The 15,958-nt window shown below is 38.4% G+C and overlaps 1 protein-coding gene and 1 long non-coding RNA gene across 2 annotated transcripts; both read right to left on the bottom strand.

Moving 5' to 3' along the window:
• Window positions 1-290: 290 nt before the first annotated feature.
• LOC126829771 (sushi, von Willebrand factor type A, EGF and pentraxin domain-containing protein 1) lies at window positions 291-6,358 on the bottom strand. The gene is made up of 6 exons (XM_050559889.2): window positions 5,865-6,358; window positions 5,036-5,182; window positions 4,718-4,861; window positions 2,010-2,204; window positions 1,414-1,605; window positions 291-542 (listed from the first exon to the last, which is right to left on the bottom strand). Exons 1-6 carry the CDS (start codon window positions 5,905-5,907, stop codon window positions 322-324), a joined length of 942 nt encoding a protein of 313 aa, XP_050415846.2. The 5' UTR covers window positions 5,908-6,358; the 3' UTR covers window positions 291-321.
• Window positions 6,359-8,298: 1,940 nt separating this feature from the next.
• Window positions 8,299-14,320, bottom strand: LOC130014134 (uncharacterized). The gene is made up of 5 exons (XR_008789131.1): window positions 13,873-14,320; window positions 12,131-12,283; window positions 11,118-11,264; window positions 9,617-9,811; window positions 8,299-8,853 (listed from the first exon to the last, which is right to left on the bottom strand). It is a non-coding gene; the product is annotated as an uncharacterized LOC130014134 (long non-coding RNA).
• Window positions 14,321-15,958: the final 1,638 nt, after the last annotated feature.

The following is a 15,958-nucleotide window of genomic DNA, read 5'->3' as shown; positions in this document are numbered from 1 at the left end:
AAGTTATTGCCGGATTTTCATTTGCCAACAAGATCAATGCTAAGGACAAACGTCGGGTATCATCTACTTAGGGAATTCGTTGAGATATGGCGTGATGGTAATAGAACTCCTGGCAATATTCTATCACCTGGCATTGCACAAATAACTATAGAAAGCTACACCACGTTTGTCCAAAAATTACTAAAGTATTGTGTTGACGTGATCCATTCCGTTCTATGGACTGAAATGGCACAGGGGCATTACTTAAGCCGAAAAAAAAATGTATATGTAATATATTTATTTCTGTGACATTAAATCTTTGAATATAACTTCACTATAATGTTAATACGGATATATTAAGGTGTACTCTGTATTCTGTGCCCTTTCACCACTTTCATTCAAAAGACACACGTGATTGACGTCATCATAAGTATAGCCAACACAAAGATATGACTGTAGACACAGAGCACCGCAGTAAATATCACTGCTACCTGATTTTATACTCAACGTTTTATTGGCTACTGCTTCATTTCCAGGTAATATTTGGAAATTTGCAATATATGCTGAAAATAAAGAAAAAAGATAACACCCATTAAACATACATTATGCAAGAGCTAAATCTGTCTATTGCAGGTCTTTCTTTAGGCCTGAAATGTTATCTAAATTATTAATTAGACATTAATTAACTTATCCAGACCATAATCAACTCTAGATGGCATTGCTAGCCTGTGATCTTAAGTGGATTGTGAGCCGATTTACTGCACAACTTTCCTTCTCGATTAAACGATTAAATAGATAATCGAGACTATGCTGTTTATCGTACTGACTTTAGTAATGATGACCGAGGCTAGGCAGAAATTTCATTCGCTTAGTTTTCGGTTCATAGTGGATCAATTTGAATGAAATTTTCAGCAAATTGCCTTTACGTTATCTAGTTTTTACCTATTATAGTGAGAACTACCAACTCGTTATAGAATCTCCCATAATGTATCTTTAATCCAGTTGGTAAAACACATAGGTTTGAGATCTTGTAACCTTGCACATGTCTTGGATCCACACTAGGCCAAATCGGCCACCCAATAAGGTAAATTGCGATCCGTTTATATAATTGGTTGGCATTTTAATCTCTTTCTTTGGGGTGGGGTGGGGGAAAGGTATGGCAGTTTCACTGATTGGCTATAATATTGGGAGAACAGTGTGGAATAACGATAATTAGTTATAGTCCATGAACTATCAAATGTTTAATTAACATACAAAGGGTTTGATGTCCACCACCCACCCAACCCAATTCTACTCTTCATTCATGCTTTTGGGAACACCGCCAGGGGGCATTGTGAACTTTGGCCTACCCAGAAGTGAGGTAGTCCTCACAATTGACCACTCAGAAGGACCTATGTTATCATTGTTAATAGTTAAATATGGATGATTACTTACGTTGACACAATGGTGTAACTGATCCGCTTACATTTTGCCAGGAACCGTCAGCACTACATTCATACCTTCCAACATCACCTGATACTTTGATTGTACCTGATTGACAGGTGTATGTTACTTCATTAGAGAACCAACCTTCACTAAGGGAAGGAGTGGCATATAATACCCTAGGAGGGCTTCCACAGTACGTATCTAGAAGAGAAGAAAGTCTGTATTTATCTAGATGGTTTTACGCCAAGTGGTCTAACGCGTAAATTAAACATGATGTCCGATACGTAGGGTCGCCTGCTTAATCTCGTGCATTTTCACTCGGCACACACCCCTCGCTCCCCCAGTAAAGACAACTGCGCTCAAGCTAGTTATTAAACATATGATCTGGGTTAATGCCGAATGGAGCTAAGTAGTGGTCAGACAGTTGAGTGTGGACGTTACCTCAAATTACCCCCCCCCCCCCCGGCACACACACACACACACACACACCCACACACACACACCCACACCATCCCGATGCACGTAACCCCCCCCCCCCACACACACACACACACATCCTACACACACATTATCAAGTTAGTCTGTTTTCTGTACTTTTTACTTACGATTACAAACTGGAAAATCGCCGAAAACTGAATGTTTTATCCAATCTCCAGCATTACACACGTGGAGACCTCTTGAACCGCCAACTCGACTATAACCATCTTGGCATTGGAATTCTACCTGTTGCCCATGGCGAAGGGAGGTGGTTCTTATTTTAGTAAAATCCCCCAAGTAGGTGAGAGGACTACAATGATAAGCTGAAAATATGGAAATGAGGACAGGAATTAGAAATTTATAAAACGTTCAGGTGTATTTATAATGAGTGGCTCAATAATTAGCACGTTGGCTGGATATAGAGGTCCTGGGTTCGATCCCTGCGTTTGCCGAGAACGTTCGTCGGGATTTTTCTGACGTGGTTCCACCTTGTCAGTGATGTAGGACAGAGGGTATGGTATAGACGTTCAGATTGGACGAAAAATGAATTTTTCCGAAGTGGTTCCCCCTTGTCAGTGACGGAGCGCCTGGCAAGGGACAATGTATAGTCGTTCGAATGGGACAAAAAATGATGTCCCGTGTACATACTGGCGCGCACGTAAAAGAACCCTTGACATTTGGAATTCGAAATAAGAGTGGGTCGCAGCGCTGCTACCCAGGCAAAAGTTCCCTCATAGCACACTGCATGGCGTATGCCCGTCTTCATTTTCCCAGTAGGAGCAGCATAGTAGGACGTTAATATATGTATAGCTCGCTTGAGTAATAAGGCCTGTTTTATGATATGTTTTATCTAATCACTTAGGTAAACTATACAATACTAGCCCCCCCCCCCCCCCACGATAGCTAATGTATATTTTGTATGTACATCTAACAATATTGTGTACAATTATGCTGTATTATGGTTCTATACTGAATGAAAAATTATTATTAATAAACAATAACACACTTATTGAAGAACAATTACTGAATTCGAAGTGTATTCTCCCAACGTTTCCAAGCACGTATAGTGTAACAAAATGTAGGGCACTTACATATAGACAAGCAATAACCACAAATCAGAAACCATGCATTATTATAAGTAATATGAACTGTGAAAGATGAATCTCTAATAGGAATATCTGTCAAAAACTGGTTCAATTTCGTTCAGTATTTACAACGATATATGGAATTGAAATTTAATCGATCTATAATGCTGCTCTCTGTGTAATACGGCGACCGTAATTTTGTTTTCCACGAAAATGTAATGTCTTATATCCAACTGAATCCAAGCCGGCACATTATCGAGCGTTTTTATGTGTTTTCTTAGTTGAATGTTAAAGATAGATTATGTAAGATTTAGATAAAGAGATAGCCAATTCTTGCTATAATGGTTCGAAAATAGATAATGTAAAATAAATAATTTGGAAATTTCATTCAAATTACTCTATTGCAAGCGAAGATATTAGCCTTTGAAGTTTTGACCAAGACGTGTGCAATAATATCAACCACCGTACTGGTTGTTCAAAGCTAAGTCTCGCTCCTCCATTTTTAAATTAAATCAAAATATGGCCGAACCATTCTAATCTATTTAATATCGGAGAAATCCGATCCCATCGAGAGTTGATTATGGCCTAGGTACGTTAATTAATGTCTTATTAATAATTTTGAAAACATTTCAGGCCTAAAGAAAGCCCTGCCAGATTTAGCTCTTGCATAATGTATGTTTCAATAACCAATCTGAGTACATTAGGCCTGCACCGTAGTTCCAAGCTGAAATGATCATTTCGTTTTAAAGAAATGTTAGTTAAACATCATTTCATTCATTCATAATATTTTCGATCTTAAATTTCGAACGCTCTTTCTAGTAAAAGACAAGTAGAACATAATATATACTTTATTCACATGCACAATTCGGGCACAGGTTTTTAATGCCTAACCAGTTAGTATTAGGTAGCGCCTATTTAAAAATGCATTGTGTAAGAGATAAATCATGACAAGTCCTAATTCTATTCTCTAAACCATCGGATGGTCGTGATTTTAAACGGATTAAAATATTATCGCCATTTATCAATTTAAAGGTGGATAATCGAGACTGGTACTTGACATACGAGACTATACGACGAAACCTACAACCACGAATAATTTCGCTTAGAAGAAGGTAATGTAGGTCAAAGTTTCAATATATTTATCTTAAATTATCTACTTTAAAACTATTTCAACTATCACTTTATCTAATCCTTACATAATGCATCTTTAACACTCTATGACCCAAACCACGTAGGACGAACATTGGTGACCAAAACTTCCGTTGACAATACATTGATGGCAGAGGCGTCCTTTGATGATACATTGGTTAACCCTTTCTTTATCCTACTCGACACAGTTAGGGTACCCAATCAGCTATTTCGACTATTTCATTTTGGATTTTTCAATTGTATGTTTGAAATCGCCCAGTGACGCATTTTAGTCTTGATTATCACCCATGCGCTTTTACAGTATATAAATATGTGTAGCCCAGCATATAATCCCGTATTGATTTGTTATACGGTAATTAATTGGTTGTTGAAATAGCATTTAAAAAAGATAATTTAATACAGAAGACATTCTCCCAACCGGCAAAGAGAAGATGGGTGGTTTCGATTCCCCGCTTGTACCGGACTAGGAGTAGGAATTGGCTTTCCCATCCTCGTAGGTTTTCGCCGTATTTTCGGGTTTCCTCCGAATGCTAAAGGACCCCTTCCCTCATTCGCCCCCCCCCCCCTCTCTGTCATAACTAAGTAAGGCTTGTAATACTTACTCATCCTCATCCAATTTGTTGCATAACAGTTTAATAACCAACCAGCGATAGGACAACCGGGTAACTGTTGGTCGCGGGTGTAACACTCCGATACATACTTAACGCAATCACACATTCCATCATGATAACCTGAAGCTTTAGGATCTGAAATTGGAATGTTATAATTTATTATCAACCCGTGAATCAGTTAAATACAGGTATTGTTTATTCTCAGGCGAAGTTTCAGAGGATTTTTTGCACCAACAGCCAACTCGATCTCGTTCAATTACACATTCCTATACATTAAAGAACACGTCTATTATAAATAAGTTTACTTACTTTTGCAAAAGTCGGACGTTCCACAGGATTTTTTGCACAAACAAGATGTTCCTGTTAGAGATGCATTAAATAAACAATCGCCGGCAGCGGCTAGATTCGGACATTCTGGATCCGGTAGATCATCCCAACAATAAAGCCACACCTCATCTACAAAATATAAATTGCACAATGTAGTTTGTACCAATAGATTGCAAATGGCCATTTCGCTTGTACTCGAAAACAGCAAATTGTACTCTCCTTATTTACCAACTGACTCACCAGGGGCGACAGAACGACGGGAATATGGGTGAAAATGCCCCACTGCCCTCATTCTGCTGATTTGGTGTGGTTTAAACGGTAACCGATTTCAAATTTCAATATCTCTGTACCAGAATATCAAAACGAAACCAGGCGTGAGAGCCCCCCCCCCCCCCCTTGTCTAAGTTTTTCCCCTTGCAAGTGGCACAGGACCGTGATGGACGGAGATGGGGCGGAAAAGAATAGCGTCTAGCCGTTTGGGTGGTTCCCATGTACTCGTTTTGTGCAGAAAATTAGTAGAGAAATGGAGTTTAACGTTCAGTCGAAAAATCTAGGTTATTCCGGGACTTACATATGGTTTAGTTTTTATTTCAATAATTAGCAGTGGGGGTCTTTAGCAGTGGGGATAAACCGGAGGACCCGGAGCAAACCCACGAGGACGGACAGGCGACCCCACTCCTTGTCGTGTAGAAGCGGGGAATCGAAACCACGCCATTTGACTCAATGACATGCGTAAACCATTCGGCCACCAAACTTCAGCAGTAGAAAATTGTCATCTTGTTATTTTTTCAAAAATATATCATTATATTACCTGTGTTTAAAAGGATCATCACAATTGTAAGTGTAGAAAACATCTCCTCCTGTTTAATTTAATGATATAAACACAATCCTTCTTTATTACATTATTTAGTTTAGTGTCCTTGGTTATTAAGAAATTTTATTACTAGTTGTTTATAAACGTTCAAAACTTCTTAATTCTTGTTTTTCAATTTGACAGATTTTAAACATAACGGAAATAATGTAGGATAAACATGTTTTCTTAAATTCTTTTTAAAGTATGACGTTTTTCTTTTTTAGTGACGAAAATCTATTAATCCTTGTATTCTAATTCCACTACACGCCAGCTCCTAGTAGAAACTCAAGCCACACAGAAAATTACACTACACACCAACCCCTTATGAAAACTCGAGCTATACAGGAAATCAATGCATGATGTGATTAATAAGAAAATAAACATCAAATGTAATATTCAAACAACTCTTTCACTCCCGATAAAAAAAAACACTCTGGATGTACTACGCCGACAATGTGAAAGACTCAGGAGAAAGTGATATATATTTCCATGATTTTCTATAATATGAAGTTAGGTATTGATTTTTGTTATTCAATCCATACATCATCGCCGCGTCTCGTAGACTATATTATTGTTTCTTCACAAAATTGAAATATATGTGTATCTGTAGGCAATTAAAACAATCGCCTCCCTGAAAGTTTCAACTCAAAATATTGAATCGTTTGAAACTGATAGCCAAAAGCGTTTATAAGAGTTACTTAAATCTTTTAGAGTGCTCGTCTCCCGCAGTCCAAGATTCTTTTCAAAGTGTCAGTCTTATTGTATTAACTCTTAGCCTAATGGTGGCGATGCTATTTTTATTTCGAGATGTTTGTCCTAAAGATTTATTGGAGCCACCCGCCCGGGTTCCACAATAAAACGCAGAAACAGTTTGATACTTTTACGAAATTCTGGGACTTTCAAGTGTCTTAAAGCATCCCACCAATGAGCTGATTCGGTTCCTCGCTATGGACTTAGTGTGCCATAACAGACCACATTACAGTATTGAGCGACTATGGTTCCCTGCACCTCGACTGTGACATTGAACACCATTTTCAATTTCTTAAATCTTATATGGTGTACAGCCATGTTTGAGGGCAGAATGAAGCCAAATAATCACTAAATATATAATTTTTTTTTATTTTTTTTTTATCGAAACCTTGTATAAATCAGCAAGCGAATGGCCACAATACGTACCCATGGGAATGTCAATTATTTGCTGTTATATTTCCACCCGGGTGATACGAAGATGTTGCTAATCACATATGGGATACGATTGTAGGAACTTGAATCTATGGGAAAATATTATTTGATGATTATTCTGAGACTGGATATAAAACTGAACTGGCAGGTTTTTGCTCTGCATTCGATCGCTCGGACTGATTGTATCTGCTAGATTTATGCCATACATATCAGACAAAATATGCCCACTGTCTTGTCCTCTGTTGTATCTATATAATATACATATTGGTTTTATGGCGATCCATAGAATGAAAGCTGGCAGGTGGGATAGTGCTATTCGAGGACGCATTAATTTACTGGTTTACCAAATGAATTTAAACTTATGGTTTTCTGGATTATACATTTGAACCGAACGCGACAAAAATCAAATTGTTTTAAAAACAGCCCCTCGACAGTAACCGCACTGAAATTAGTATAGTACTATTTAAACTTTTCGCTTTAGCCTAGCGGGGGCGGGGGGGGCACTACCGGGGAAAACAGAAGACTAAGCAAATAACGGGAGTAAAATATTTTGAATTACTGGGGTTAATTTCTAATTTAGAATAAAAACGTAGAACATCTACAGCAGATAATGTCTAGGCTGCAGGGGATGCCAGTTGGTCACAATATTGTAGTCGACTCTTTAAAGGGTATACGAGAAATAAGGTTAAACAGACATTCGGCATCCTCTGCAGACGATACATACAGGTAATAGTCAAAGCAAGCCAGTGCCATCTACATTTGTTGGGCCTCCTTTTTGTCCAATTTACTCCCCACAAGGAAATAATATTGACTGTTATACGAACAAACTGTTTTTTGATTACTTGAGGAGAAATATCCAAGATGAGATCGCCAAGTGCGCTTCATATGTTCACTGGAGTAGGACTTTAAATTAAATTGCATTTGAGAGTCTACGAGTTACACCTAGACATATAAAATTAACTGCAGTGAGAACAATGGGTAGTTTGGTATAACGTAGTTACGTTACGTTATCAGCTAAAATGTTACTACGGCATTAGTTAACTCAAATGTTATTAATGAAACAACGTATATAATTTTCAAACATTAGTTTTATTGAACGTTTTTTTACAAACATTTCCTGCCAACATTCTCAAAACAAAAAATATATGGCAAGTTAAACCTATAATGAATCCAACTTTAAAAACTGTAGAATCCTCACAGTCCACCACTATTGAAAATAACGCATTTATTTCTGTCTTGTAGGGCATGTAAAGAGAGTTTTAGGAGCCACGGTGACCAAGACGATTGATCATTACCCAGGACCTATAGGGTTCAATCCCCGGTTTTGGCTGATAAGAGTTCCTCGGGATATTTCGTCGTGGTTCTGGCAAAGAACAGCGCCCAGACCTTCGGATCGTAAAACACCCCAATGTCCCTCATCATGAACCCGGTTTGTTAGTGTTAGTGTTAATACGGATGCATTCTTTGAATCACATTTAGTAATTAGGACCTTTTATTTGATATAGTAAGGTGTGTTCTATATGTCTTCTCTCGCAATCAGTCTGTTAATACGGATATATTAATGTGTACTCTGTATTTTGAGCCCTTTCACCACTTTCATTCAAACGACACACGTGATTGACGTCATCATAAGTATAGCCAACACAAAAATATGACTGTAGACAGAGAGCACCGCAGTAAATATCACTTCTACCTGGTTTTATACTTAACGTTTTATTGGCTACTGCTTCATTTCCAGGTAATATCTTGAAATGACCAATATATGCTGAAATAAATGACAGACATTGATTTAGTTCAAGTTTAATTGAATTATAGTGTGAAGCGGATATAAAATATAATAAAATACATTACGGAGGGGGCTAAATATTGCAAATAAACTCGTGGCTCGGTGACTGTGGTGCTGGCTCATCAACCAGGGTTTCCCGAGGTCGATCCAGGTGTTTGACAAGAAAATTTCCAAGGAATTTCCAGTGTGGTTTCCCCGTGTCAGTGGTGCAGGGCGGAGGGTATGGTAAGGAATAAGGTTATACCATTGACAGTTTGAAATCAAAATAAATGCAATGGGAACCATTGAACATCTCAGTGCACAGAGAGAGAGAGAGATTAACGTCCACTCGACACAAACTAGGTCATTTCGGGACTAACATATAGGTCAATTTCATTTTAATAATTCGCTTGCGCGTAGGGGTCTTTAGCAGTGGGAGGAAACCGGAGAGAGGGTATATTAACATCCACTTGGTAAGGAGTAGGTCATTTTAGGGCAACCATATTGTTCAATTGCGCCTGTAGGGGTATTTAGCGATGGGAGATAATTGGAAATTGGAGGATCCCACGAAAGTTTACGTGGCTGGACAGGCCACTTGTCACTTAAAAGACAAGCTGGGTTCGAAACCATGCCATTTGACTTAATGACAAATCTTGTGGTCTATAGCTCAGACGTTTGACCATTTCCACCACCACCCTTCTTTATGGTTTGAATACAAAAGTAAACAATTCGTATGATTCATTATCCCGTATTTTCTACTTACGAATGCAAACTGGAAAATCGCCGTAAACTGAATGTTTTTTCCAATCTCCACCGTCACACACATGGAGACCCCTAGAACCCCCAACTTTACTATAACCATCAACACATTGGAATTCTATCTGTGCGGTATGGTATTTGGCGGTGGAGTTAATAAGAACCGTGCGATCTTTGCTAGGGAAAATCAAACACGTCCAAACTGAAGAAAAGACAAACCAAGATTGATTATAAAATATGTCAAAAACATAGAAAAGGACTATACAAATTAATGTTAATCGTCCCGACGCACGCAACGGGCAGTTTCGGGACAACTAGCAATGCTGTCGAAATCCTATAGGCGAATGAGCAGGATCCGGGTGGAGTCAATATTTGTCTGGCGATCATCGAGTTCTAATGATTCAAGCATGGTTAAATGGACAATAAATCCCCTCTAAATACGAAACAGGAAGTGTTTATCTCCTAAATGATCCCAGTTACAGTGTTTAGATTTCTTCAATTACCTTTCTTTTGCAGATTTTCATAGTCCGCCAACTGAGTACTTTATTTAAACATGAAATTGATCATTCATAAAGTTTTCTCAAATAATTGACCGTGTAAGTTTAGAAAAAACAGCACATTCGTGACATCAATATATTTATTTTTGCCTGTTGACTCACTAGCTAGTGATCGGATGCTATCTGGTAAGGTTATGTAGGTTTATTTTTCGGGTAAAAAGTCAACATCCTTTTCCGACGCACTGATTATAATCAAGCCTCGTTAGTTGGGCCTTATTTTGACATAGTTGTAATGGCTCTGTCAATGGGTATTCTCAACGTTAAATAGTAGCTTTCGATGTCCCGGTTAGCACAAATGCTTTACACAACCAAGTTAAGAACACTTTTATGGATATACTTCTTCTGAATTTATTAACATTCTACGCTTCGATACACATACAGGTATCGTTATCAAGCAAATAATGATATTTAACAACTACATCTACCTTAGTCATACTCGTTTCAGACCTTTTTTCCTACTACTTTGTAAAAGATTAAGAAAGCAGCGGTGGAAATGACTTGAAATTTCTCCAGACTTTATCAACCTCCCAGGTTAAGACTCGCGTATATAGCTTGCGCCACATTCACTCTCCGGTATGCTACCATTCAAACAATTTCTTGCGTCTGATTTTGTCCCCGATGCCGTAGTACTTCAGGTCTCCTAAAATGCCATGTTTCGTTTGGCCGTTTCATAGAAAGGGAAGAAACCCAATTTAAATAACTGGGGATCACACCAAACCTTAGCATGCTCGTTATATAACAATATGATAACCAATCCCAGTAAACCAAGAAGGTGGTAATGACTGGGGATCACGCCAACCCTTGCCATGCTGGTTATATAACAATATGATAACCAATCCCAGAAAATCAAGAAGGTGGCAATGACTGGGGATCACGCCAAATTAACCTTGCCATGCTGGTTATATAACATTCTGGTGACCAATCCCAGTAAATCAAGAAGGTACTACTTACTATCCCTTATCGTGCTGGTTATGTAACATTCATTTGGCCAGTCAAAAGGACAGCCCGGGAGAGGTGTAAATGTATCACCACCATAACATTCAGGAAGATAGCTAACACAATCACATCTTTTATCATGATAGGCGATGAGCCTGGGATCTAAAATATGAACATCGGCAGTTGAATATTAGTTTTTATATTTGCATGAATTTGAGTGATAAGCAATCAGTTAGATCACGTTTTACCGTTGGTAGTCATTACATCAATTAATTGCATAACTGAGTCTATATTGTAAAATACTAGACTGTTTAGAGAGACAAATATTTATAATATATTTTAACTGAATATTGTGTAACTTGATTAAGTTTTTCTTTTCGTTTTAACTATTTATATACACGAATGACTTATATTTATTTGTAATTATATCTGTGATACATGTTTTGGTTTGTGTATATAAATATATTTATTTGTACCTTTATATTCACCATATGTTCGGCAAAATATAGTCCGTTTGTCGCGAACATACCATAAAACTCTCATTTCATTTCAATTTCATAAACAATCCAATTGTGTCGCTATTATATTCTAAGGTAAATAGTTTTAAATTCTTTTACATGGATTAAAGTCTGATCATGATTTAATCCCGGAGATGGGAGCTACCGTTTCTCTGATTAGTGCTATAGTTCACGATTTCCAGGTGCAGGGCGGAAGACGAGTCAGCAGTGAAAACGGTCTACTCATTAGCACTATTGGCAGTCGGGATGTCATGACGCCCCCCCCCCTTCCGGGCAAGGTGAAGCATCAAATCGTGTTTAGACGGCAAAAACGGACATGTTCCGTTGGAATCGAAGACGCCGCTCTCTGGGCAAACCGTTCCTCGTAGCACATGCACTGTGTGGCATTTATCCGTCTTACCTTTGTCTCAAAATGACCTATTGAGTTGAACAGCAGTCAACTCGATTTCGTTCAATTATCAATCACTACCTTTAGGAAAATAAATGTCTATAATAAATAAGTTTACTTACTTTTGCAATACTCGGACGTTCCACATGATTTTTTGCACAAACAAGATGTTCCTGTTAGAGATGAATTAAATAAACAATCGCCGGCAGCGGCTAGATTAGGACATTCTGGGTCCGGTAGATCATCCATACACGTTATTGTAAAACATCGATGAACTACAAAATGCAAACAGTAGTCGTAATGAAATGAAATGAAATGGAGTTTAACGTGCTACTGTTCTATTCCGACCAAAGAGTAGCCCGAAAACCGGTGATTCAACTAAATCTGGAACAAGGCCATATATAATAGAAATAAAATGAAATGGGGTTTAACGTCCTACTGTCACAATAGAAATGGGATGGGGTTTAACATCCTACTGTTCTGTACGGACTGGACTAATGGATGCAGGCATAAACCATACAGTGTACTATGAGAGTAATATAGACCGGACAGCGAATCTGATATCGAATTCTCCGGTTTCCTCCCACTGCTAAAGACCCCTACGCGCAAGCGAATTATGTAAATAAAATTAAACCATATGTTAGTCCCGAAATGACCTAGTTTGTGTCGAGTGGACGTTAAACCCCATTTCTCTCTCTCTCTGATATCGAATTCCAACTTTCAAAGGTTCTTTTATGTGCGGGGGATCACGTGGCTAAGTGGGTAAGGCGCTGGCTCGCTAGCCTGGAGGTCGGGTGTTCATCCAGATTTTCCGGCGTGGTTCCCCCTTGTCAGTGATGCAGGACGGAGGGCCTGACAAGGACAGCTGTCTAGTCCTTTGGATAAGACGAAAAACCGAGGTCCCGTGTATATATTGGAATGCACGTAAAAGATCCCCTGGCAGTTGGAATTCGATATAAGAGTAGGCGATAGTGCCGCTGCCCGGGCAAAATTTCCCTCATAGCACACTGTATGGCGTATGCCCGTCTGCATTAGCCCAGGTTAGGAACAGAACAGTAGGACGTTAAACCCCATTTCATTTCATTTCTTTTATGTGCAAGCCAAATTGTACACGGGACCACGAGTTTTCGTCCCATCCGCACGACTATACGTTGTGCTATATAATAGAAAGAGATATCTAAAGGATAGACCCTAAGGTCTACTCGTTAAAGAAATCGTCCACTTTTCCTGCCATCATACAAATTGATCTGTAATTAGCTAAATACAGTTCTATATAATTAATAATTAATGACAGTGACATACAACGTTTACATCTATCAACAATTGGGGACCGTTATTTGGTCAGTGAACAAGTTAGCCCAGTCGATGCAGAAACGTAGGACGTTAAACCCAATTTCGTTTCTATCAACAATCAGATATAAGAGTTTATCATACCTTAATTACAAGCTAAGTCTTATTCTTATACCATGAGCTAAGTATCTTGATTTGTCCAATCGCAGAGACAAGATCATTTTTATTTTCATTGACAATAAGATAAATTGTGCGCAGCCAGTAGAAAAATATAAGTCTTAATGGCAAAGTAAACTTGCCGCGCTGGGGATTTGGAAAGGAACAATGTACGTCCCCACCGACCCGCTCACCCACGCGTGCTCAATAAGAGTAAAAACCAAGGATCATAAAGCTATTTTGTTCTCCAGTTATGCCGACAGCGAAATGCTCCCATCACACTCCATAAAACAAATGAGTATTAAGTTAAAATAAATACGTTTTATGACCATGGGACTGCACCTGTTAATAATACATACTTTTGCCATTTCTGTGATTGCAATACCATTTATTTGTAAACAAAAACATATCACATTACCTGTATTCAAAAGAATCACCACAATGGTAAGTGTAGAAAACGCAGCCATTTCCTTATTTTAATGATATAAATACACCATTTTGTTATTAAGATATTTTGGTATCAGTTGTTCAAATGTGGGCAACCGCTTAAACCGTTTATTTCAATTTGATAGATCCGTTACAGCTTACTATGGTGTGGCTTCAGAGAGTTTTAAAAGCACACAGGAAAATAACGTAGGATAATCGTTTATAAAACATCAAATCAATGTTCAGAAAACTTTTTGTGGTAAGTGGCTCTTCATTAAGATTCTGATACTTTACTCCTCAACAAAATAAAACCCACTCAACAAAACAGACAGCATAAGTGATAAACAAAGCCTTTAGGTCTTCAATGATATTCTTATACTTCACATCTGAACAAAACAACGCCACCCAGATTTCACAAAGTAGACAGTGTTGATGAGACACGAAGCATATGGGTTGTTAATGAGATTCCAATACTTCACTCCTGTTAGGTTTAATGAACCACGCATTGTGTGGCAAGAGAAAGCGATATAATCCGATGATTGTTTAAGATATCAAGTTCAGTATTGATCATCTATTTATTCCATGTATTAACTGACAAAAAATGTAAAATGTGCTTGTATTGGTTCACATTCTGTCAACAGTGAGCTCTCTGATATCATCGTTGTATTTAAGTATAATTAATATTTAAAGAAGAAGCATGCCAGCCAGTAAAATAAGTAGACAGCCGGTGTGGGTCTTCCAATAACCTGGCGAACTGAACAATGAAAGCTATTTGCCGTTTTTTGTCAAGACAATGTGCACATTAAATCATCCCGATAAGCCACCGCCGTTAAAACCATAGTCACACTAGTGGCGGAATGAGCCGGAGTGAAACCATTCTTGTGTTCGGCCCGAATGTTTTGGTCATGTAGAAATTTCGATGTGCATTCGAAGTGGAGAAAATCGAACGGCATTCGAAATGTATTCTAAATGCACTGTAAATGTATTCATAAATATTGGGAGTTGGATGGTGGAATGGTCAACGCGTGCGCGTTGTATCATGAGGTCTGTCATTGAGTCAACCCTTTGGGTTTTCTCCAGGTCTTCCGGTTTTCTCCCTCTGCTAAATCCTTATGCGAAAGCGAATTATTGAAATATAAATTGAACAATATGCTAGTCCCGAAATATTCTAGTTTGAGTCACGTGGATGTTAAACCCTCGAATATATCCTGATTGCTGTCGGGATCTTATCGTTGTGACTTGCAAAGTACATTCCAAGTATTCGAGCTGCATTCTGTTTGGATTCTTGGACCATCGAACCATATTCGGCGGCCATTCCCTGAGCGTTCTGACTGCATTCGAGGCGAATTAGTAAAGTATTCGAGGCACCTTAAAACCAGACCCCGGGAGGTATTTGGGCAGCAATCAAACCGCACCCATACGACATTCGAGGTGCAATTTAAGTATTCTGACTGCATTGCAACAACATTCTAAATATTCCTACTGTACTCCAACTAGATTTGAGTAGCATTAATACACCCGGTGGACCTGAAATTTGGAGGTGGTAAATACTTTTTGAAATGAAAAAATTAATTCCTTTTTTGTAGAATGATTAAAGGAGATTTTAAAACAGGGGTACATTGTCTGGGGACAGAACAATTAAGTAAATAGTACTTACTGGCCCTTGGGGACAGTTTATGATTCATCTAAATCTAATGGTTGTTTAGGTCTTTAAAAGATAGGTGCAGGCTTGGATATATTAAGACACAATTTGAACAAGACATCATGTAAGATTTGACATAGCAGCTGTGTATCACAAGAGGTTGAGAGGAAACGATCATACGTGAAAAATTATGTTTTGTTATTCTTGAATATTTCTTGTTATACCTATAGTTATCCGTAGACCTTATAAGGGTGGGGCGGGGTGGACCCAACTAATTATTAAAATAAAATTGAAATATGTTAGTCTCGAAATGACATAGTCGTGTCGAGTGAACCCCCTTCTCTCTCTACCCCCCCCCCCTCTCTCATTTTGAGGAGATGATCATAAGTTGACATAGTGGGGTTTGGATTATATGCCGCCTATGTAGTACTTGTAA

Source organism: Patella vulgata, chromosome 8, assembly GCF_932274485.2.
Source record: "Patella vulgata chromosome 8, xgPatVulg1.2, whole genome shotgun sequence".
Classification (NCBI taxonomy): domain Eukaryota; kingdom Metazoa; phylum Mollusca; class Gastropoda; family Patellidae; genus Patella; species Patella vulgata.
Note: the sequence above shows the minus strand (reverse complement) of the source record. Positions and strands in the feature narration are given on the sequence as shown.

Excerpts from the sequence above, each read along its gene's own strand:
- LOC126829771 (XM_050559889.2), bottom strand. The coding sequence starts at position 5,907 with ATGTTTTCTACACTTACAATTGTGATGATCCTTTTAAACACAG. Across the intron at positions 2,205-4,717 it reads AACAAATTGGATGAGGATGA|CTTATCATTGTAGTCCTCTC; the intron begins GTAAGTATTACA and ends CCATATTTTCAG. Across the intron at positions 543-1,413 it reads AGTTACACCATTGTGTCAAC|CATATATTGCAAATTTCCAA; the intron begins GTAAGTAATCAT and ends CTTTATTTTCAG.